At 40.5% G+C, this 22,454-nt stretch overlaps 3 protein-coding genes across 9 annotated transcripts; 2 read left to right on the top strand and 1 right to left on the bottom strand.

Annotated features, from left to right (window-relative positions):
- Window positions 1–1,997: 1,997 nt before the first annotated feature.
- Window positions 1,998–10,041, top strand: fam83e (family with sequence similarity 83 member E). 4 transcript variants are annotated; one of them, XM_026167627.1, is made up of 18 exons: window positions 1,998–2,967; window positions 3,128–3,777; window positions 4,212–4,358; window positions 5,254–5,378; window positions 5,469–5,891; window positions 6,150–6,206; window positions 6,298–6,348; window positions 6,453–6,506; window positions 6,597–6,647; window positions 6,752–6,808; window positions 6,902–6,952; window positions 7,058–7,114; window positions 7,196–7,246; window positions 7,351–7,407; window positions 7,493–7,543; window positions 7,981–8,182; window positions 8,272–8,478; window positions 9,360–10,041. In XM_026167627.1, the coding sequence occupies exons 2-18, from the start codon at window positions 3,319–3,321 to the stop codon at window positions 9,516–9,518; spliced, it is 2,259 nt and encodes a 752-aa protein (XP_026023412.1). In that variant the 5' UTR covers window positions 1,998–2,967; window positions 3,128–3,318; the 3' UTR covers window positions 9,519–10,041. The 4 variants fall into 4 exon arrangements, with proteins under 4 accessions (XP_026023412.1, XP_026023410.1, XP_026023411.1 ...); XM_026167625.1 differs by having other exon boundaries at window positions 6,277–6,348; XM_026167626.1 differs by having other exon boundaries at window positions 1,998–3,777; window positions 6,277–6,348.
- A 1,349-nt stretch (window positions 10,042–11,390) lies between these two features.
- Window positions 11,391–18,564, top strand: utp3 (UTP3 small subunit processome component). Its single transcript, XM_026167619.1, has 16 exons — window positions 11,391–11,580; window positions 11,858–11,945; window positions 12,393–12,449; window positions 12,538–12,594; window positions 12,687–12,804; window positions 12,889–12,957; window positions 13,049–13,170; window positions 13,250–13,402; window positions 13,503–13,574; window positions 14,177–14,217; window positions 14,297–14,393; window positions 16,323–16,460; window positions 16,640–16,770; window positions 17,253–17,316; window positions 18,054–18,161; window positions 18,299–18,564. The coding sequence occupies exons 1-16, from the start codon at window positions 11,564–11,566 to the stop codon at window positions 18,386–18,388; spliced, it is 1,422 nt and encodes a 473-aa protein (XP_026023404.1). The 5' UTR covers window positions 11,391–11,563; the 3' UTR covers window positions 18,389–18,564.
- On the bottom strand, window positions 18,446–22,274 carry ppcs (phosphopantothenoylcysteine synthetase). 4 transcript variants are annotated; one of them, XM_026167620.1, is made up of 4 exons: window positions 22,156–22,274; window positions 20,251–20,785; window positions 20,064–20,167; window positions 18,446–19,125 (listed from the first exon to the last, which is right to left on the bottom strand). In XM_026167620.1, exons 2-4 carry the CDS (start codon window positions 20,780–20,782, stop codon window positions 18,799–18,801), a joined length of 963 nt encoding a protein of 320 aa, XP_026023405.1. In that variant the 5' UTR covers window positions 20,783–20,785; window positions 22,156–22,274; the 3' UTR covers window positions 18,446–18,798. The 4 variants fall into 4 exon arrangements, with proteins under 4 accessions (XP_026023405.1, XP_026023409.1, XP_026023406.1 ...); XM_026167624.1 differs by having other exon boundaries at window positions 22,190–22,263; XM_026167621.1 differs by lacking the exon at window positions 22,156–22,274 and adding an exon at window positions 22,006–22,149.
- Window positions 22,275–22,454: the final 180 nt, after the last annotated feature.

Genomic DNA, 22,454 nt, shown 5'->3' with positions numbered 1-22,454 from the left:
TACATGTGTTTTGTGGACTTGGAGAAGGCATTCGACCGTGTCCCTCGGGGTGTCCTGTGGGAGGTGTTGCGGGAATATGGGGTGTCTGGCCCATTGCTACGGGCCATTCGATCCCTATACAACCGTTGCAAGAGCTTGGTTCGCATTGCTGGCAATAAGTCGAACTCGTTCCCGGTGGGTGATGGGCTCCGCCAGGGCTGCCCTTTGTCTCCGGTTCTGTTCATAATTTTTATGGACAGGATTTCTAGGCGCAGCCAAGTGGCGGAGGGCTTTCGCTTTGGTGGCCTCAGAATCTCATCTCTGATTTTTGCAGATGATGTGGTTCTGTTGGCTTCATCGGGTGAGGGCCTCCAGCTCGCACAACTTCATACTTCATATCTCTAATTTCATTTCTGCATCACTGGCTATTGCATAACAGTTCAAAGCTCCATAGTGAGCCATGCTCTTCCTTTAACTTGTTCTTCCAGACTGGCTGCAGTCTATCCAGGCCCTCATGGTCTTCTCTGTGGTCTTCTCCTCAATCTCCTTCCTGGTTTTTCTGGGTCAGCTGTTCACCATGTCCAGAGGAAGCCTGTTCTACATCACAGGCCTCTGTCAGGCCTTTGCAGGTATTTAATGACTTCTTCTTTCTTTGCAAAGAGTAACTAATTTACTAATTTTAGTCAATTAGTAGCTAATTTTGTATTAATTGGACTGGACACTTCCATTACATTGATTTAATTTTAAAAACAGTTGCTTTCTTATTTTTCCAAACTTTTTGAATCATGCTTTTCTTCTATATGGTTGAAGTTTGACAAAGATGTTAATTTTCTTGTCATCAAACAGTTTTCTTATCTCATGTGCACTTCAAAACATCAATAAACTGGTCTGACAACAGTTTGTGTAGCCTGATGGTTGTGATTATAATCAAAGTAATTGCACGATTCACACCTTTAAACTGTGGCTCACTAGAGCACCACCGTGTGTTAAACCACAGCTGTATCTAGTCCTCAACAAATTCAGTATTAGCTCCTGTCTTATTACCACTTGCTTAAAACTTAAAAAAATAAGTGTTTTTAACCTTCAAAGTCAGTTTATTGTGTTTTTCCTTATTTTTTTGCTGATACATTGGTGCATGCTCAAAACCTACTTTTCAGATAATGAGGCAAAAGTATGTACAAGTAATTCCTGTAAGCCTCGGTTAGTAGATGTTCAGATAATCGCTCAGCGAGACCATATATTCCAAAGATGGTCATCTGAGGCACAGAAGCCCCTCCCACCTGCAGTTAGAACTTTCGGTTTTGGGACAGGCAGCCAATCAGAACAGACCAACCGACAATCTTTTTGTTTTTTAGGGATATATATGCTGCATCTTTAGAAACCAGTGAGGTAGAGCATGACAGACAGCTCTTGGAGGTTGGAAAGCACTGATATGTCAAATGACATGGCTCCTCTTCTCTTAATAAAAGAGAAAACTGTATATGACCATTGATATTTAAAACCTTAAAATGATTGTACTTATATTTTAGGGAGTCATCATAGATGTGTATTAAAGTGACAATAAATGCTCCTCTCTCTTCTGACTGCCCCCCACCAGCCTCGCTGAGCGTTTAGGGCTCAAAATCCTGAGGAATTCTGCTCACAGTACTGTAAATAAACGTAAAGAACAAAACGCATAAGTGTAACAATAACAGACAGGTGTTAGTGTGAACCAATGTATCAGGTTCATCATCTTACCCGATGACTGTAAAATTAAGCAATGTCACTCACTCTCTAATGTGGTTTTAAAATACGATTTTTTATTGTTGTTGTTGTTGTTTATTTATTTTAAAACGTTTGCAGGTTTCGCGGACTTTGCCGCTTGCCTCATCTCCACCTTCCACAGAAAGGAGATTTTTGATGACTCAAGAGTCTTGAACAAAGGACACTTTGGCTACTGTTTCATCCTGGCGTGGCTGTGCGTCCCCTTGCTTCTCGTGAGTGGAGTCCTGTACATCCACCTGCGCAAGAAGCAGTGAGCCAACAAGAAGCTGAAGCGAAGGCACCTTATTCAGAGACCTTATCTGTCTCTCTCTGTCTTTCTCTTTCTGTCCCTCCAGTTAAGAGTATAAGCACACATGATGAGGAAATAAGATGACTGAGAATGAAGTGCATCTTTAAATGCCACAGCTCAGTTTTCTTATTCCTGCTTCCAGGGAATTCAAAGTTACTACAGAATAATTGAGTGAGCAAATATATGTATAAATTTCTGTGTTTAATGTTTATATATATTTTTTATGCAATGAGAAAATGCACTCATTAAAAGGTCATGCATTCAGAGCTGGGCTAAAGAGCATTCCTGTGTTTTAAAGGGTTCAGTCTGTGTGGGCTTTCCTTTGTTTCTCAGTAAGTGCTTTGTAAAGCAGAGGAGGTTTAATCTAACGACATAACACTGTGGCTGCAAAAATGCTGCTCCCTCTTTGTCATTCAATCGCTCACCAATTTGTGGCATTCGCTGTTTATCTTTTCAAAGCAACCTCAGGACATTTTCAACGGAACAGAAGAGGGGGAAAAATCAGTGATAACTCCCGCGTGCTTTAGAAACACAAACAGCTTCGTTAAAGCACTTCCAAAGAAATCAAAATGAAACAGCTTACAGATTGCACCTATCACCGTTTGATGCAGAGCTAGATACAGTATTACACGTTACCCGTAAACTTACCCGTCAGGCTGGACCGGTCCCAGAAAAAAAACACTGCGTGGCGCACGACGGCTTCTCAGATAAAGCATGCATGGCACTATAATCCACTACACGCCTCACACACAGGTATATGCATCTTCTTTACAATCGGAAACCGGCAATATATGCTGTGAAGACAGAGGGGATAAAGTAGAGTCATGCCAGGGCGTCTGTGATCTGAAGCGATCCGTCAGCTCCGCAGTATGTCTGGAATCTGGGAATGGTGTCAGCAACAAGGAGTGGAAGCCTTTAATGAAATTAGATAACAGGTAGGTGAGGTGACACACACAGAAGAATCACAGCTGCTCTCAGCTTACGTATTGTATCACACTTGAGCCAAAGAGATCAAACTGCCCAGGAGGTGAGTTTCACAAAGTGCTGATTTAGTCATCAAACATTTCAACCTATTTTATTTTTTGGTTGTTTTAGGGGACAAAATCGTAGAGTCCGACTGCAAGCGAGGACAAGATATCTCTGAACTGCCATAAATGGAAATAGTGAGTTGTTTTTTTTCTGGAGGAGTGAATGAAAATCTCCGTTTTTCTTGATTGGAGAGCGACATGAGTTGAGTTTCACTGCTTTAAAAAAGTAAACGCTTATTGCCGGGAAAGACTACAGTCATGTCAAACAACGAGGAGAGTCTGGATGAGGATACAGTTTTCCTGCCGGTGGATGAGTCCTCCCCGGAGTTCATCTATAGTGAGAGGGAGAGAGAAGCAGTGGAGAAGCTGCTGAGCGCTGGACCAGAGGCTTTCTACTCAGTCGTCAAAGAGCTCCCCGACTGCTTCTTATCCTCTGAAGAGGTCAGCCAGTTTAAAAGCTGGGTTCAGAGCTACTCTTTCAACGATCCGCGGCTACAACATGAGAATGGAGCAGAGAGCATGGCAGAGATGGAGGACTTCTGTTCCAGTTACTTTCCCTGCCACTCGGACGTGCCAGTCCCGGGCCTGGAGTTGGGCTGGCCTCATAAAACCCCCTGGTCGGTAACGGCAAGTGTCACAGTCCACACCAGCCCTCCTGCAGAAGGGGAACCTTCAGTCAGAGAGGTGATCAGACGGCAGTTACAAAGAGCCAGACAGGTACGCAAATTTCAGCTGGATTCATTATTTTCACGAATAGAAACAGCTTATGTTTTCATATGAAGTACATAAAGTCAGGATATCTAAAAGGAAATTAGTTATATGCTTAGACCCTGATGAAGACGCCTGTGTTTGTCTTGCTTGCTAAATTTCTCCTAGAGTTAAATATTTTTATGTTGTTGGGGTTTTTTTTGCACTCCTGAAGATTTCCCGTAGAGAAAGCCTTAGAGGCAGCACTTCCTCTAAAGAACTCTTTTTGTTGTTAGGCATTTCTCTGATAATTAACCATCAAATTTTAACTTTTAGCCATTATGATTTCATCATTTCTTTTTGTTATGATTGTATTCTTATGATAGGCCTGAACACTGAAAGAAGTGGGCTTTAGTTAAAAATGCAGGCTAAATTATATACATGCATATTTTCATGTCATTCAGGTAATTGCCATCGTGATAGACAGACTGACAGATAGTGCAATAATTGGAGATTTACACAGTGCTGCCTCTCGGGGCGTCCCTGTCTACATCATCCTGAACCAAAGGTCCATTCAGGAGAAGTTCTCGTCCAACAGGCTCTGGCATCCAGTGAGTCAACACATACAAATCAGCACACACCTAGCAGCCATCCTTCACACATGGCAGTAAATAAAACAAAGATTTTAGTTGGACACAGCAGCGCATTGTGGAATGGGATATTTTCATTTGCTATCCTGGTCTTAACATGTGCAACAAAGTCTTGTTGTGCTCAATGTGGTGGCAAATTTGTTTAAGCTGAAAAAGAATGAAACTAAAAACACTTCCCATATGTCCCATGCTACTGTAGTGACATCTATAAGCACACATTTGTTCCCAAAGTCTAGTTTTTGTATTTATTTAAGTTAAAAATGCTTTTCAAATGTAGTTTTATTGCTTTAGTTCAGTTTGAGTTACTTGACTCTGTGCACATATGTTGGAACTCAAACTGCAAGTCTTGTCTTTTTGCTTTGACAAACTGATGGTAGGAATGTAGCAGAGAATCGGCCACACAGCTAAACTGGTTGCACAGCATTCAATGGAGTTTGTATTGCTTTCAAGCAAAGACAGCATTCTCATTAGAGCTGCTCATGAAATAGATGAACAGAAGGTAAAATCAGGGCAGAATTCAGCCATACTTGGATAGAATGCTGAATTAAAACCCTGTTTACACTTATATCCAATCCTTTCCACAAAATCAATTTAAATCCAAGTGTATACACAGTCGTACCTGTTACATGCACTTTTAGACATTCTTTCTTGTGTCCTCAGCGGATCAAGCCTACACTCCTTTGCATTGATTATATCACCTTGAAACCTAAAGTACCACTTAATCATATCAAGATCATGGTCTTGTTTGTACCTACAGTACTTACAGCGTTACACACCAATGTGACGATTCAGCTTTTGGCACTGTCACAGGTTTTAGTGTAATGCAATGCTGAGTTTAAACCTTGTGTTTTGACAGAACATACGGGTCCGAGCTCTTGGTGGGAGAAGTTTTGGTTTGAGGGATGGAAGAAAGCTGGTTGGGGAAATGAATGAGAAATTCATTCTGGTGGATTTAGACACAGTCATCCACGGCAGCTACAGGTAAACAGATTTGGCTTCCACCTGCTTGTCTTTGTATGTGAGGCGTAAATGCTTGAAAGTGACTCAAAACATTGTTGCTGAATTCTGCAGCTTCACCTGGACGGATACCCACCTGCACCGGCAGCTGATCACCGTCCTGAGGGGACCAGCTGTTGATGCATTTGACCGGGAGTTCAGGATTTTGTATGCTAGTTCACTCCCAGTTCTTTCCACTGCAACCCATGTGAACCAAAACCATCAGCTTAAAGACATTTCAGCTGTCAGACTTCTGAAAAGGATCTCTGTTGATCCCGATATCACCGACCCTCCCTCCCCACGTGCTGTTTCCCCTCTGGACTGGGATAAGATGGGAGTTTTTTCAGAAGAAAGCAGCTTGCCAACCAGTCCTCTGTATCTTCATGGGGAAGTGGTGAAGCTGGAGATGGCGCTACAGAGCAGCATGCAGTTAGATAAAAACACACCTTTAATGGATGGATTTACTAACAACCAAAACCATCTTGAGGATAAAAGAAGGTAGTGTATCTGAATTAGTCTCCACATCATCATCAGTCCTTGAATAAATATGTCAGAATACAGCAGACATATTTAAAATTCTCATGGCCAGAATTTATTCTGTCCTTTAACCAAACCTGTAGCTGATCTTCTTGCTTCTTGCTTTAACCTGCCATCCCTTTTGTATTATTCTCTGAGTAATTTCCAGAATAGCAAACTGGATATTTTCAATATTTTGTGCTGCAGGATGTTTTTTTTTCAGATTTTTGTGTCTGACAGATTCAAAGAAAACTTCTCTCCAGTGGAAACTGAAGTTGTTAAAAACTCAACTTTGAAGTGAGTCTTATTAAAAGCTATGTTATGATTTGAACTACTAGCTCATGTCGATGATTTACACAAACATTAGGGATCTTGATTATGCTCATAGGAACAGAGAGCCTTTGACAGCAGAGCCAGCTACTTCAGAGAGAATGAAAAGGTGAAATCAATAAGACACCAAAAAAAAGAGAATTATTTTTAGACTGTCATTTTCAAATATATGTATATTTTCACCATGTTATTGAAGATTTTTTAATTCGACAGGATCACAGACAGCCTTTCTCCAGTGGCAACTGACATGGAGAAATCCACTTTCCAGTGAGTCTTATGTAATGATTCAAACTATTCGATTTTTTTTTCCATGTCAATGTTTTACACAAACTTTTGGGATCTTGACTATTTTCATAGGCGCAGAGAGTCCTTATCAACCCAGCCGGATACTTCAGACAGAACAAAAAGGTAAGATCAACAAGATACAACTTAGTTTTTTTTTAAATTGATTGTCCAAATTTATCTATTTGTAAATATTTTAGGATGTTTTTAAAGATTTTTGTGTTTGACAGGGTCAAAGACAAAATCTCTCCGGTGGCAACTGATGTCATAGAAAAATCAACTTTCAAGTGAGTCTTGTTATTAGCTGTGGTATGACTGAGATTATTAGGGGTCTGTTTTTTCCAGGCTGAGGATATTTGGGATCTTATTTGTTTTCACAGGAACAGAGAGCCCGTATCAACTCAGCCAGCTACTTCAGACAGAGTAAAAAAGTAAGATCAACATGATATATGGAAAAATAATTATTAATTTTAAAATTTCACGTCCAAATATATCTATATTTTGAGGACGTTCTTACAGATTTATGTATTTGTCAGGTTATCTGAAAGCGTGTCTCCTGTTGCAACTGACATAGAAAAATCAGCCGTTTTCAAGTGAGTGTTATTATGAGCTATGCTGTTATTAAGACTATTAGCTCGTTTGCACAAACATTTAAGATCTTGATTATTTATTAGGAGCAGAGAGTCTTTATCGACTCAGCCGGATACTTCAGACAGAAGAAAAAGGTGAGATCAACAAGATACAAGTTTTTTCTTTGGCAATTTCTTGTCCAAATATATCTATTTGTATATGTTTGTAGGATGTTTTTACAGATATTTGTATTTGATAGGGTCAACGACAATCTGCCTCCAGAGTCAACTGATGTCATAGAAAAATTACTTTTCAAGTAAGTCCTATTATTAGCTATGCTATGATTAAGACAATTAGTTGTCTCTGTTTTTTCCATGATCTTGATCTTGGTCTTGATTTAGGAGCAGGGAGTCCTCATCAGCACAGCCAGCTCCTTTAGAAAGAACAAAAAGGTAAGATGTCATGTCCAAATATCTGGCACCAAAATAAGTTATTGAAATAATTGTATAAATAATAATTTAATGTCCAAATTGTATATTTTGTAGATTATATTGTACCGTACTCTATTGTATCCAGCACATTTGTGGCTTATTGAGAAAAGCTGGTCATAAGCATTTTAACTGTACCTACTTTAAAATAATGCCAGATTTTTCTTCTGTGTGTGTGTTGGTATGATTTTTTTTTTAAATTACTTTTCTATCCTTTTATATTCAAATGACATGTTCACACAAGGAAAACTTATTTTTTTAAAGGATAAAGCCTGGTGGTTATAATTTAGCTTTCCTTAGCTTTCCTTTTGCATATTTATTCAGAGTTGTTTCATTTTCAAATGGTCTAAAATGTCTAAAATAAAGTTTGTCACTTTTTATTCCTACTGGATGGAGTGCAGCATGGAGAGAGACACTTCCAGGCACCACCCATCAGAGAGGAGCACGACTTTATATACCAGAAATACATCTAGATATGATGACAAAGCAAACGAGGAAACATACAGGCGTTACTCTTTTCAGGCAAGAAGGTACTCTATTAAAGAAGAGGAGAGTAAAACAGATGATATTGCAAAAAAAATGGTGAACAAGCCATCTTCTAGAGTAAGTAACCTGCTTTTGCTTTCAAAACACTCAATCTCATCTTGATATGGAGCTCCTAGAAAAGCTAAGATGTATTTCTCTCCTGTCAGAAGCCGATAATCTTGAGCATGCACAGGGAGGATAACTTCAGCGCTCTGAGCGACATCATGAGGAAAATTCCACGTACCAGTTCAGGACTGCTTAAGAGAGAATCAAAGAGTATACATACCCAGTCCATGTGGGATCTGAGCAAGGAAGACGCAGCTACAAGTCATGAAAAGAAAAGAGTCTCAGTGCCGAGATATACCAGGCCCACTGTAAGTGTGCAGATTCAACTAACTAACTAACTAACTAACTAACTAACTAACTAACTAACTAACTAAAGGACTTAGAGACTTAGAAAGATATTTATTGAGGCTCTCCCTTTTCTCTCTGTGCTCTCCTTTTTTCTTCCCCCTTAATCCCTGTGAGGGGTTATGTCACATCGCTGCCTCTCCCTGCGCCTGGATTGGCCGGGAGTTACTTCCTGTTAAAAGGAAGAATCCTCCTAGTGCTGCTCATCGGAGATAAATTGAAAGTTTGGGGTTTTACTTACACTGCAGTGCATTTAGCTCACAATATAAAGAACCTTTTATTGTGATTTGGGACTATAGAAATAAACCTGAAATTAAGTCAGTTGTCACTCCACAAAAACATAACAGTGGCCTTTTGCAAATATCTCTTCTCCTCAGTATTAAAAGTTATCATCTTAGAACTCTGAAGTAAGTAATAAGAAGCCAAAAAAAAGAAAAAAATTATTTTTAGTGAAATTTCCTTTTAGTAAAATCCATGTGTTTGAATCATTGCAAACAAAAGATAAACATACATGTAGAAAGTACAAATTAGCCAAGGGTTTTCTGCCTTTTTGGCTGGTGACCCCTAAAAACTACAATCAAATTTTTAAAAAAAAGTTATTGTCTGAATGAGTGAAATCACATGTAATTTATTTTTCAAATATTTTAGAAGCGACAAGAATCATTTCTACTGTTTTAGAGTAAAAAAAAAGAAAAGAAACTAAGTAGTCTGTTTTATCTCTGTAATTACCCTCAGGTTGAAAAGCAAAGGTAGCATTAACTTTAAATTCACTCATATGTGAGAAGTATATAACTATAGTGCCATAGTGCCAATATCTGATACTCTTTTTCTGTTTCCCTGACAGTATGAGCCATCTTACATAACACCTGGTCTTACCCTGATGGAAAAGAGGAACGACAAAGCGAGGTCCACATTAATGCCCACAGAGAGGCCTCGCAGTTACACTTTTCTCGGTGTGGACTCGGGAAGGAAGAAAGGAGGAGCGGGAGAAAACCATGAGTGATATACTGTGAACACGTTCTGTCACAAAGCAAAGAAACCGGCTGGCAGTGGATATTTTATGACATCTGCAGTGTTAACTAAAGTATAAGCCAAAGCAGGCAGAGACTGTAATGAAAAGCATTAGTAACAGGCACATGGATAACAGGCATTATGGATACGATGTTTTACATGTACGGTGACTTACATGTAAAATAGTCATATTGTTGCTGCTCACCAGGAAAAATATCAACTCTGTTATTTGCTAAACATCTTTTTTGATTAAAATGTTCATAGAAGTGACTTCACTGAGCCCCTTGGGGGGTTTAGATCTTTGATGATGAACTGATAATGACTTCATTAGTTACACTTTGCTGGTACCTTTATCTCCAGAACTGCCTCAATTCTTCAAGACACAGATTCAACAAGGTGCTGGAAACACTCCTCAGAGATTTTGGTCCATATTGAGATTACATCATCACATGGCTGCTGATATTTGGTGACTGTGGAGGATGTCTGAAAACAGTGAACTCATTGTCATGTTCATAAAAGAAGTTTGAGAAACACAAGTTTGAAAGCCAAATGTTGCAGCAGAAATCGAGACTTATCAATTGTCCTGTTCTTACCTGACAGGAGTCACCATGTGTGGTCTTCTGCTGCTATAGCTCATGTATAACGTAGCACAGAAAACATTGCGGTTAAATATTTATTTGCCTTTCAAAAAAATATAGTGAAATGTATTGTAATTTTACATCATCAAATAATTTAGTTTTTCCTGTTTTTTGTTGGGGGGGGGGGGGGGGGGGGGGCTTTACTGTTTTACTATTTGAAGTTACTGTTAATTCTATGGTGAAAATCACAGTTAGAATGTGAAATTAAATTCTGTTTTATCACTTTTCATATTTTAACAATGCCAACTTGGCAGACTAAACCTGTTTTGTGTAATCTGGGCCTCCTCATTCTGGTAATGATGTTACCAGAAAATATCCAGTTTAACTGTCATACTGCTTATACTGGCCTTCGACTTCTACCTCTACTGTTGTAAAGTACATTTTCAGATCTTTCAGTTATTCTAGCAAGGAGAGAAAATAAACATGCACATCCATCCATCCATTTTTCCTCTTATCCAATTTAGTGTCCCGTGTAAGCAGGAGTGTATCTCAGTTCTGTTAGGTGAAGATTTATTGTGTGTGTGTGTGTGTGTGTGTGTGTGTGTGTGTGTGTGTGTGTGTGTGTGTGTGTGTGTGTGTGTGTGTGTGTGTGTGTGTGTGTGTGTGTGTGTGTGTGCCTGCCTATCTATCTATCTATGGTGGTAGGCTCTCATTTTTCTCAGAAACAAAAATTAGGTTAAAAAAAAAATCTTGTAAATCTTTGTTTTTACATTCATCAGGACCCAATCAGCCCAAATATCAAATAGAAATAAAAAATGCATGCCGTGGAAGAGTTCGGGTCTAAGGAGGTTAATGGTAAATAAGAGAGAGTAGAAAACAATGGCACAGTGGTTGAAAATACATATAAAACAGGCTCATTATGTTTCCACAGTTATGTTAGAGGACACAAGAAAAGTTGATATTGTGTTCTTGAAAGTATATTTTAATTTTCTGAGAACAAATAAGCCGCATATAAATCATATCACTTCATTTTTCTTCACATGCATTACTGTAAGATTAACAGAAGATGGCTGTAAGTATAAAAATACATGCTCAGTTACTTAATCTTAATTCATAAAGCTTGTAAAGTTTAAAAAAAAGTTGTAAAACAGCTAAAATTATTTTATTATGCGATGTTGGGGACCAATTTTTCAAAGAATAAATACACACATGTAGAGATGAATGGTCAGATAACTCTCCGCACAGTTTGTAGAAATCCTCCAGGACAGCAGGGGGCGGTAAGTTTCCTCTCTGATTGCCGTTTGAGCTGAAGAGGAAGGGGACGTTTCTTGTGGCACATGGTATCCAGTGAGTAAAACAGATGTGTGCAGTTAACTGAAGTGGATATATTCAGTTTTAATCTGCATTTATACGCACACAGACGTGGTTTATTGTCCGCTGTGTGTGAAGCTGGTTCATCATGGTTCGAGCAAAACGGTAAGTTTGGCTAAGATGTATCTACCTGTTAGCTTGTCTTTATAGCGTCTCTGCTCTGTTTTTCTGGGGTTTCGTGTGGTCACAATTGGCGTGCAGTGTTGTAGAAACAACGATAAGTTGTTAGTCTTAATTTACAAGCATACGGGTGCATGATTTATACTCCACTGCTGTGATGGGAGCTGGCTCTAGTGAAGTGTGGAGTGATCCGGGAAAAATAAATCTGATATTTAACCAGAAGTTTTGAGTCTTTATGTGTTATTTGTCTTTTGCTGTTCAGGGGAAAACACGCGCAGCGGCCAAACAAGGATGAGGTCTATGATGAAGACGACCCTGAAGCCTACAACGACATGCCTGTCCCTGATAAGGTAAGACACGCAGTGTTTTATACAGCTGTGGTCAGAAGTTTGCATGGATGTGGGGGATAAGGTTTTAATGATTTCTTTGGAGTTTAACATGATTTCACATTATGTTACAGTTACTCAGTGTGTGGCTCTTTGCTTACTTTACCCAAGTCGGTATTGTCCTCTGATTTCTAAACTAGAGGGTAGTTGGTAACTTTAAGGGGGACAAAATATTACTTTGAAAAGAGAGGTCAAATTATAGCTTTAAAATAATAAAAACAAGATCTGAAATCTTGCCTGATCGTATGATTAAACTGTTGCTTTCTGTAACCAACAAAGCGGTAATATCTACGTTGAGCCAAACCTTGATGACCTGTGAAGAATAAACTAAATAAAGACCAGCGTGCTCTCATATGGTGACTTGATACAGCTGTTTTCATTCTCAAAGGTGTTTTCTCTTTTCTCATTCAGAAATCCTCAACATACACAAAAGACAAGATTGATGAGTTTCATGATGAGAAGATTGCAGTAAGTTCTTTATTTGTACTACGGTAGGTGTGCAGTGCAACAGTTGTGTTCTGTAACCTTTCTTCGTGCTCCGGTGTCTTTGCCGCAGAAACTTCTCGCCCGAGGTGTTCAAATGGAGAGCGACCGGGAGGAAGTGGACGATGAGGTAATGTCGTACGTGTTTGTTTAAAAGTAACTGCAGGTGAAAAATGTAGAGGAACAGCCGAGAAGAAACCTGAGATTATCGGAATTTCACAGGAGGAGGTGATGCCCCTGGATCTTTCTGAGTCGGAAGATGATGAAGGGGAGGAAGAAGAAGAAAATGAGGAAGAGGGGACAGATATGGAGAGTGATTTAGAAGGGAGAAATGAGGACGGTAAATTGACTTGTGTGTGTGTGTGTGTGTGTGTGTGCTTTTCATTTTGAGCCCATCTCACTGTGTTTACATTGTCTGCTGCAGAGCTCCCTAATGAAATGGCCTGGGGCAGAAAGAAAAAAATGTTCTACGATTCAGATTATGTGACCTCAAGTAAGAACCTTTTATCTCAAGCCGTATTATTGCATTGTGTGATGATTGCATTATCTTTTATTATGCAACATTTCGATCACTGTTATTACAGAAGGGAAATCGCAAGAAGAGTTGGAGGCTGAGGAACAAGAAGAAGAAGAAGAGGCTAAAAACATCCAAAAACGTTTAGCTGCAAATCTGAGCGAGGAGGATTATGATTTGAACTTTTTTCAGGTATTTATCTCTCTCGTAGGCCTAATGACATGCTGACAGAAACGTCTAATTCTAATTGTACGTCTTTGCCTAAATGAAGGAATTTGCTGTGGAGAAGGATGAAAGCAAGCCTGTGGAAAAAGAGGAGAGGATTGTGAAAGACCTGAAGCAGATGTCTCAGAAGGAAAAAATGAAGCTTTTGAAGAAAGAGTCACCAGAGCTGCTTGAGCTTATTCAGGACTTCAAGGCAAAGGTAAGAGACAAATAGGAAGGACGCAACTTCAGACTTAAAGAGCCTTTAAATTTTCAAGTGACGTGCAATAGATGTGACTTATTCCTGTTTCTTTGTACAGCTTAACGAGCTCAAGAATGAGCTTCAGCCTCTCATGCAAATGGTTAAGGAGGGAAAGATCCCTGCAGGAAAGGTGAGCACACTTGGCTACATTTTTCTCATGGTGTTGCTTTCAGCCACTACACGCAGGCATTTCCTGTGATAAAACACACAAAAGGCTGTGTACATTACTCTCTCTGCCCCAGAAAGCAGCATGCAGTTGTTCAAGGGACCAGTAGAGATCAAAACTGAGCTTAATTATACTATCATTGGGCTTTCTTTATCAGGTGGCCAGAATTTAATGAATAATGATGGACACAGGCGTCAACACCATGACACCTGTGTCTTTCTTGTATCTGCACCATTATCTAGGGAAACAAATTGTGATTGTATTGTAAGTTCCTCTGTGTTTCCAACCTTTAATCATGATGAAAGGAGAAGATACTCATACTTGTGGTGCACTGCTTACAGCCTTATTTGTAAGTAAGCTACTTTCAGCTGCTCAGATTTTTACACCGGATACGCGTCCACATGCAAATCCACATCCATATATCTCTGGCTGGAATCAAACCACCAACTTTTTGCTTGTGTAGACGTGTTTGAGTATACAGGAACATGTCATCAATATCATGAAAATCAACGATGTGAATCTGAACATCTTTCATCCTTGTTTGTTTTGTTTTTTTTTACCTAAAGGGTGCCAATTACCTGAAGACAAAGCAGCAACTTTATCTCAAGTAAGTTGTGATTGGATCGTAGACTCACACGACAAACTGTCACGCTCTGTCACTGAATGATGTTTCTCTCCTGCCACAGTTACTGCACAAACATCAGCTTCTACTTGGTGCTGAAAGCAAAGCGGATACCTGCTCACAACCACCCTGTGATTGAAAGACTGCTCACCTACAGAAATGTAAGTCCACACACTGATGTTTAGACCATGCTGAAAAAAAGGTGAGCAGTTTCTCCTAGATTTGGTACTTTAATTTTAAAAAAAAAAGCACGCGAGAGCTCAACATTTGTAGGCTCTGTTATGAGTCCAAGAGGATTGTCGCAGGATGTGTGATTATGAGCCCTAGAGCTGAACCCAAAAGGCAGGTTTAGCAAACTCAGAACAAACCCTGAACTTTGAATTAATTAACTTTGAAATGCTAAACTCAGTTCAGTCAGTCGGGTGTTGGGAATCATCAGTGGAGCTCTCTTCTTGTAAATATGTGCAGGTAATCCACGCTTATATGCACTTTGATCTGAATTACACTCAACAAAAATATAAACGCAACACCTTTGTTACTGCTCCCATTCCCCATGGGATGGACGTAGAGACCTAAAATTCATTCCAGATACACAATATAACCATCCCTCCCAAACAGTGGTCACAAATCAGTCCCAAATAATCCATCCCACCTCACAGGTGTGCCACATCAGGATGCTGATCTGACATCATGAGTAGTGCACAGGTGTACCTCAGACTGCCCACAACAAAAGGCCACCCTGGAATGTGCAGTTTTGTCTCACAGCAAAATGCCACAATGAGGGAGCGTGCAATTGGCATGCTGACAGCAGGAATGTCAACCAGATCTGTCGCCCGTGCATTGAATGTTCATTTCTCAACCATAAGCCGTCTCCACAGGCGTTTCAGAGAATATGGCAGCACATCCAACCGGCCTCACAACCGCAGACCTCGTGTAACCACACCAGCCCAGGACCTCCACATCCAGCAGGTTCACCTCCAAGATCGTCTGAGACCAGCCACCCAGACAGCTGCTGGAACAATTGGTTTGCACAACCAAACAATTTCTGCGCAAACTGTCAGAAACCGTCTCAGGGACGCTCAACTGCATGCCCGTCGTCCTCATCGGGGTCTTGACCTGACTCCAGCTCGTCGCCGTAACAGACTTGTGTGGGCAAATGCTCACATTCGATGGCGTCTGGCACGTTGGAGAAGTGTGCGCTTCACGGATGAATCATGGTTCACATTGTTCAGGGCAGATGGCAGCTGAGAATGTTCCAGTTCTTGCATGGCCAGCATACTCACCGGACATGTCACCCATTGAGCATGTTCGGGATGTGCTTGACCGGCGTATACGACAGCGTGTACCAGTTCCCACGAATATCCAACAACCTCGCACAGCCATTGAAGTGGAGTGGACCAACATTCCACAGGCCACAATTGACAATCTGATGGACTCCATGCGACGATGTGTTGCACTGCATGAGGCAAATGGTGGTCACACCAGATACTGACCGGTTCTGGGTCCCCAGACCCCCAATAGCGCAAAAAACTGCACATTCCAGGGTGGCCTTTTGTTGTGGGCAGTCTGAGGTACACCTGTGCACTACTCATGATGTCAGATCAGCATCCTGATGTGGCACACTTGTGAGGTGGGATGGATTATCTCAATATAGCAGATGTGCCCACTACCACACATTTGGACTGATTTGTGACCACTGTTTGGGAGGGATGGTTATATTGTGTATCTGGAATGAATTTTAGGTCTCTACGTCCATCCCATGGGGAATGGGAGCAGTAACAAAGGTGTTGCGTTTATATTTTTGTTGAGTGTAAATAAACGGCATCAGTGAGATACTTCAGGCTCAGCAGGTCAGGTTCACAGGGGTTAAAATAGTAGCTGTTTGTTGCAACTAAAAGCCAAAATCTTTTACTGTGCGTTTGTTACTTTGGTCGGCATCTTTTATTTGTGATTTCACTGTATTGACACTCCAAACCAGCACCATGAGACACACGATTATGAAATCTCTCCTGACACACATCCTACAAAGCTGATCACAAAAATCCACAAAATGCAAAATGTCTTACTGAGTCTCTGATGCCTGCTTGCAGCTCATCAATGAACTAGGCGCAGTAGATGCTCGGCTCGCTCCAGAGTTTCGCCAGCTACTAGCTGGTGGAGAGGAAAATAAGGCAGGAAGCAAGCAAGCAGAAGGCAAGAAGTCTAAAGTTTCAAACAGGAAGGAAAAGGTAAGAGAACAACATTAATATACTACTATATTACGTCTGCACCAGGGGTTATCTGAGGACACTCTTCGACAACATTGATATACATAAAGAGCATCCTCAGATGACCCCTAGTGCCGACGTTTAACTTTTATATTGATTGCTAATGTGTGCGTATGTGTGCACGCACCCACTGGATACAGGAATCTGGAGAAGCTGTGCCCGAGGAGGAGTCAGACTCTGACCTGGATGAGGAAGAAGCTCTACGCTTCTACAAAGAGGCAGAGGAACGGTTAAAATTAAAGAGGAAGGGCAATAATCCAGAAGATGAAATGTAAGTATGCACTTTTTAACTTGCAGTAAAAGTACAGGAAGTGTACTCATGGGATGTGTCTTTGATATGCAGAGGATTTGGGGTCAGAATAACAGGAATCCGTGCCGACTTGCATGTTGCAATAGATGTCACGATGTAGCACATTTGATATACTATAGTATTGGGAAATGCACTGAAATTTTTCAGAAGCCTGAAACACTGCAAACTGCTCTGCTCACTCTAAAGTCTTACATCCCTCTGAGTGGTTCAGTTCTATTTAAACACCAGTATTATTGGGGAGCTGAAATATGTGTGGCTTGGCTCTAAACATGTAGAGAGCAGTTACAGGACAGACTGGTGTTCAGTTGCCAAAATGACACTGTGCCTCTGGTAGAGTATTCACCAAAAGAGCCATATTGGATATTTTGGTAGTACTGAATCAAATTTATATAAGGTAAAATCAACCAGGAGAGTGAAACATTAAGAAAATCTTTGTGTTACAGGATGGAGGAGAATGAAGAAGAGGAAGAATTGGATCCAAATGCAAAGAGAGGAATCACTTACCAGGTACTGAGTGATACAGTCATGTATTTGCACAAAACATGAGTACTTACAGCAGAAATTTAATGGATGGAGCCCACTGATAACTGTAGCATATGCCACAGCTTGTTTAATAATTATCCAAGCATTACATTTTATAACTATGGATACATTTGTTTTTTTTAGTGTTACACAAGCATATGTCTTTGTATGCTTACTCATTTTGACCTCTAGGTATTTTAAAAAAATAAATAAATAAAAAAAAATCATGTCTATATTGTATATGTAATTGATAAATATACAAAGGATTGTAGTTGGATAACAGATTAATAATTTCGACCCAATTAAATAACTGAAAATGTTAAAAATGAACAACTTAACTTCTTGAAGTAGTCATTTATTTGCCATTACGGTTGTTGGAGAATGGAGTCTAAACTACACTTTTGGAAGTACTGGTGTTAATAAACGTGATTGAGTGCCATCTGCTGGGCACTCGCAGTAGTACACTAAAGATTTTATCTAGCTCTAGTTCAAGAAAATGGATTGTAGTGTGCATATCAAGTTGTTTTGCTACAGCTTCAGAGAGCGTGTTTGCAAAATTCAGCTTAATTATCCTTTAAAAGTACGTAAGTGCAAGCTTTAAAGTGTTCTCCACAGCACTGCGTGTTTACATCTCTGGATTCTCCTCCTTCAAGTTTTCTAGATCCAGTGTGTGACACTGATTTCTGAATTGTATTAATTATGTTTGTCTAACAATTCCACAGATGGCCAAGAACAAGGGGCTCACGCCGAAAAGGAAGAAAATTGACCGTAATCCCAGAGTCAAGCACAGAGAGAAGTTCAGACGGGCTAAAATCCGCAGAAAGGGACAGGTCTGTATTCAACATGATTTATTACATCGTTGAGCAAGGATTTCAGGGATTGTCTGAAGACTCTTAAAGAGGATGTGCTGGATTGTGACACACATTTCTGCGATGCGTTTTAAAATTGCTGCTTATCGTTTCGCCAGGTCCGAGAGGTTCGTCACGAAGAGACGAGATACAGCGGAGAGCTGTCTGGTATTCGTGCTGGTGTCAAGAAGAGTGTCAAACTCAAGTAACCGAGTCCAGAATATGCTGCCAAGTGTGGCAGTGAGATTGAACCAGTACCAGTGGACTGTGATTTTAAATGTTTATTATTGGAAAACCTTGCAGGAAAGAAAATATTGTCATTGTTTTAAAACTTGAAACTGCTTTTCTGATTACTAGAAAGTGTGAATAAACATTTTAAAACCTGGATATTGTCCCTCTACAGAGACTGCGTTTAATGCTTCGAGGTTCATTCTTAGAACACACACAACAAACAAAGAAGATGTGACTTACAGTTGTCGCTAAGGTTTTGCAACAGTAGAGCATACTGAATATACAGTAACTTGCCAGCAGAACAGGCAGGTATGAATTGCAGCCCAATGTGGATCACGTAAGAATACAGACACAACTTAAAGCTGCTCAGACATGCAGATACGTTCTATCAAGCCACTTGTTGAGTTATGAAGTTGTCATGCGCCGACGTCAAGTTGCTGACTATCCTCTCTTCTATCTCCACCTCATTCTTCACATCCTCCTCAGTTAGGATTAGCTCAGCCTGAGTCTCAAGGGTCACCACCACCACATAACCCCGCCTAGAGTCCAGTACGTTGGCCACCACTGCTTGGTGCCTGTAGGTATCCAGAGCTCGTCGAGCCTTGTCCAGCAGGATCGACGCATCAGTCTCGAGTTTGAAGGATATGACAAATGCCTGAGGTGCCCATTCTTTCACCAGTGGGGACAATATCTTGGGGACCATTTTCATGCTCAGCTGAAGGGCAGAAGAAAAATTGTAATTACTGGCAAGACTAAAGAGGCATACGCACAGGAAAATGTAATTCAGCAGCTGAGAGGAGCAACAATAACAACTGCTGAATTGAAAGTATGTGCAGCTGTTTAACGCAGCAGTTCCCCAACCCGTTTTGCTCCACGGACCGGTTTAATGTCAGACCATATTTTCACAGACCGGCCTTTAAGGTGTCGCGGATAAATACAACAAAATAAAATTATATGACCAAGACAAAAACTGGTATTTTCTAAATATAATAAACGCAAATTAACTGTGTAATTGTGGAACTTCATTAGCAGCGTCCTCCTGAAATGCTCCAACAACATTAAGAGTAAGATCTTCCTCTCTGCCCTTTAATGCTCTCTGGTCGCTATGGTAATGTATAAATATTTCTTTCAAAATAAGACACAACTACAACACGGTAAAAAAAACCCAGGGAAACTACAAATTTCACACCCAAGCTTCGACTCTCGGGGCCCGGTACCAAACGACTCACGGACCATGCCCCGGGGGTTGGGGACCGCAAGCGTAAGGGTTCACAGCCTGGAGTTTATTCCCTAGCTGTAAGTATAAATTAGTGTTCGGTTTTAGGACCATATATTGATGCTTATATAACAATAAAAGTAAAATTATTTGCAACCAACAGGAAAAAATAAAGCTTCATCCAAGTATCTGTATTTCTTACTGATGCTCATCAGACACAAAGACACTGTGGTATCCGTACACAGAGGTCTGGGGATCTTCCAGGAACGATGACTCTCTAATTATCATTAGGTTAGCAGCATATGTTACCATGGCAATATTCCCCCGTAAGCAGTGAACCCCCTTCGTACTCACATCTCATGCTTCCTTTTACACACCTCCGAACTGAAGTGGTGAATAAAAAGCAGACCAATAACACCATTTCCCCCCACCCTCACCTGAAGAGGTCCGTTGGAAGACTGGATTTTGTGTTCAGGCATCTCAGATGCTGGGATGTAGAAATCAGACACTGCTGCAGCCAAGTAAAACATAGCCTTTGATCCTAAGGGCAGAACAAACACTTGTGAAGATGTTTTGAACGTATGTTAGACAAAGCCACAGCTCAGGCCTTTAACCTGCTGTTACCTATTTTGCTGAGAGCCTGCGCTGCTGCTTTGAGTAGGTGCAGATACTCTGACAGAGTGCTGAACTCGATAGGCAGAAGAAGTCTGCTTTTTTTCACCTCCTCGTATCTCTTCAGTACTTTGGCAATGTTCGGCAGCACCTGCTGATTAACCACCACTTCACCAGTATTACCAGGCGCTCCTCCACCTTGAAACTCCAGAGCGTCCAGCATGTTGATGGTTAAAAACATCCGTGTGTAGGGGTAGAGTGAGCGATGCCTGTGTAGGAAAATGACTGCATAACCAGAGTCTATGAAATACTCTGCAGAGGAGGCTCCTCGCCTGCCGCTGCTGAAGTTATCGAGGAAGCGAACAGTGCGGGACTCCAGGGGAACCTTGGTGCCTCCTGAAGTGATGAGAACCACCTTTCGGCCTGCTTCTGCATGAAAGCTGGCAAAAGCAGCCATCTTCTCTTTGACCTCCTCCACATGGGAGGGAACAGCAAATTCTTCTGCTAACTTCCCATCAATAGATGATATTCTGGGTTCAGCCATCACCTGACAAGAGAGAAGAAGGAGGCATCTTTAAGTGATGCCTAATGTGATTCAACAGTCTCCAGTGACAGGTCTGTTTTCAAAGTGGGACATTTCAGTATCAGATTACCTCGCTGTTGGTTTCTGCAGGTCACAAATTTATGGATGTACAGTTATAAATCACACTGGGCCTACTTTAATAAAGCTGACTGGGACAATATTAAAATAATGCTGATAATTTTACACCCAAAGCGTGACATTTAACCACAAAAACTACATTTTCCCGTTCAGTATTTAGAAAATGACAGTTAATGAAGACTGTTAATTCTGTGCTTCACTATTTTCTTCTCTTTTTTTGGTAAAACAGCGCATTTGAAAATTCATGGATAAAAATAATATTTGTATTATTGTATTATAGTATTGTAAATATTATTTTGATTAAAGGACTTGTGCATACTGGTGGGTTAATCATTACAGAAAGATAAAAAATTGCCAATACTTTAAATTTAGGCCAGTGTAGCATAAGCATTACTCTGGGTGACGATCTGCTGAATTTATTAAGCACTGTAAATGTACGTGCAGCCATCCTCCTGTAACGTCTACCTGACGGTAACAAGAATTAATGGTGTGCTGGATGGCCATGATCGTTGTACATTTACATAAAATTTAAGAAAAAAATCCAAAATGTGCAATACATAAGCATAAAGTAAACTGAATTCACACTTTATTAGGTGGGGTGGATGCATCCATCCACCCCCTTCTGCTTATCAAATTCAAGGTCACCAGGGGGGCTAGATCTTAAAATGTTGTCGTCATTTAACATTTATACAGGTTCAACCAACACTAATCATCTACTTGTCCTGACTGTATAGGCCTCTGTCCCTCAAAGAGCTCTGCTTAGTTTCTCTAGCAAAGTGCCAAAAGTGTTTAAACATATAGGTGCAATAACTTAAACTGTCCACATTTTTACAGTCTGTTTTTATATCGTGGTATTTCTGATATTATGTCTTACCTATATTTGTATCTATAGCTGTTTGTCCCATAGCCTGTGGTTTCCAAATGTTACAGCTGACTAATGAGAAGAAGAATATGAAGAAATAAACCCACGCCTCCCTGAAAATCCTCGCTTTGTTCACTGATCCGTTTACAGGTCGAATAACAGGCTAAGTTTACATTAATGCATATTCTCGCATCATCGTTACGTATGGGTGAACTTCACAGCACAACACTGACGTGATACACACCTGTTTGCGGTTAAATGACACGCGACAGTAAACACGCTGTCAAAGTAGAAGGTGGACACTTTCTTTGGCTACTTAATGTTCAGTAATAAGAAAGGCGACACGACATAGCGCTACATGATGTTTGTAGGTTACTTGCAACTGCGGTAATACCTTATATAAAACGTAAACGACGTCTCAGACTCACAGACAAAACTTCAAAACACCCCACTTTGGTATTCGGATACCTCCAAACAACTTGTGCACTTCCTGAAGGCCAACTCTTTGGTTTTTATAAATACAGCACAACGCCTCCAGCTCCCCTAGCGGCCATTTGCGGTATTAAACAAAGAAATGGTAGTCTGCTTTTGAGTCAGCAGTGCGTCAATTATTTTTCCCTCCTGCTTGAAGTGTCAAACTTTATAAAACCCGAGCATCAACGGAGAGGACAAGGGGAATTTCTCTCAAAAAGG

This window comes from Astatotilapia calliptera, chromosome 5 (assembly GCF_900246225.1).
Source record: "Astatotilapia calliptera chromosome 5, fAstCal1.2, whole genome shotgun sequence".
Classification (NCBI taxonomy): domain Eukaryota; kingdom Metazoa; phylum Chordata; class Actinopteri; order Cichliformes; family Cichlidae; genus Astatotilapia; species Astatotilapia calliptera.
This window is presented reverse-complemented; position numbering and strand designations above follow the sequence as displayed.

Excerpts from the sequence above, each read along its gene's own strand:
- utp3 (XM_026167619.1), top strand. Across the intron at positions 12,450-12,537 it reads TTCATGATGAGAAGATTGCA|AAACTTCTCGCCCGAGGTGT; the intron begins GTAAGTTCTTTA and ends TCTTTGCCGCAG. Across the intron at positions 17,317-18,053 it reads AGAGAGGAATCACTTACCAG|ATGGCCAAGAACAAGGGGCT; the intron begins GTACTGAGTGAT and ends ACAATTCCACAG.
- fam83e (XM_026167625.1), top strand. The coding sequence starts at position 3,319 with ATGTCAAACAACGAGGAGAGTCTGGATGAGGATACAGTTTTCCTGCCG. Across the intron at positions 6,507-6,596 it reads ATGGAGAAATCCACTTTCCA|GCGCAGAGAGTCCTTATCAA; the intron begins GTGAGTCTTATG and ends CTATTTTCATAG. Across the intron at positions 6,809-6,901 it reads ATAGAAAAATCAACTTTCAA|GAACAGAGAGCCCGTATCAA; the intron begins GTGAGTCTTGTT and ends TTGTTTTCACAG.
- ppcs (XM_026167620.1), bottom strand. The coding sequence starts at position 20,782 with ATGGCTGAACCCAGAATATCATCTATTGATGGGAAGTTAGCAGAAGAA. Across the intron at positions 20,168-20,250 it reads GCAGGCTCTCAGCAAAATAG|GATCAAAGGCTATGTTTTAC; the intron begins GTAACAGCAGGT and ends TTCTGCCCTTAG. Across the intron at positions 19,126-20,063 it reads CTTCCAACGGACCTCTTCAG|CTGAGCATGAAAATGGTCCC; the intron begins GTGAGGGTGGGG and ends TCTGCCCTTCAG.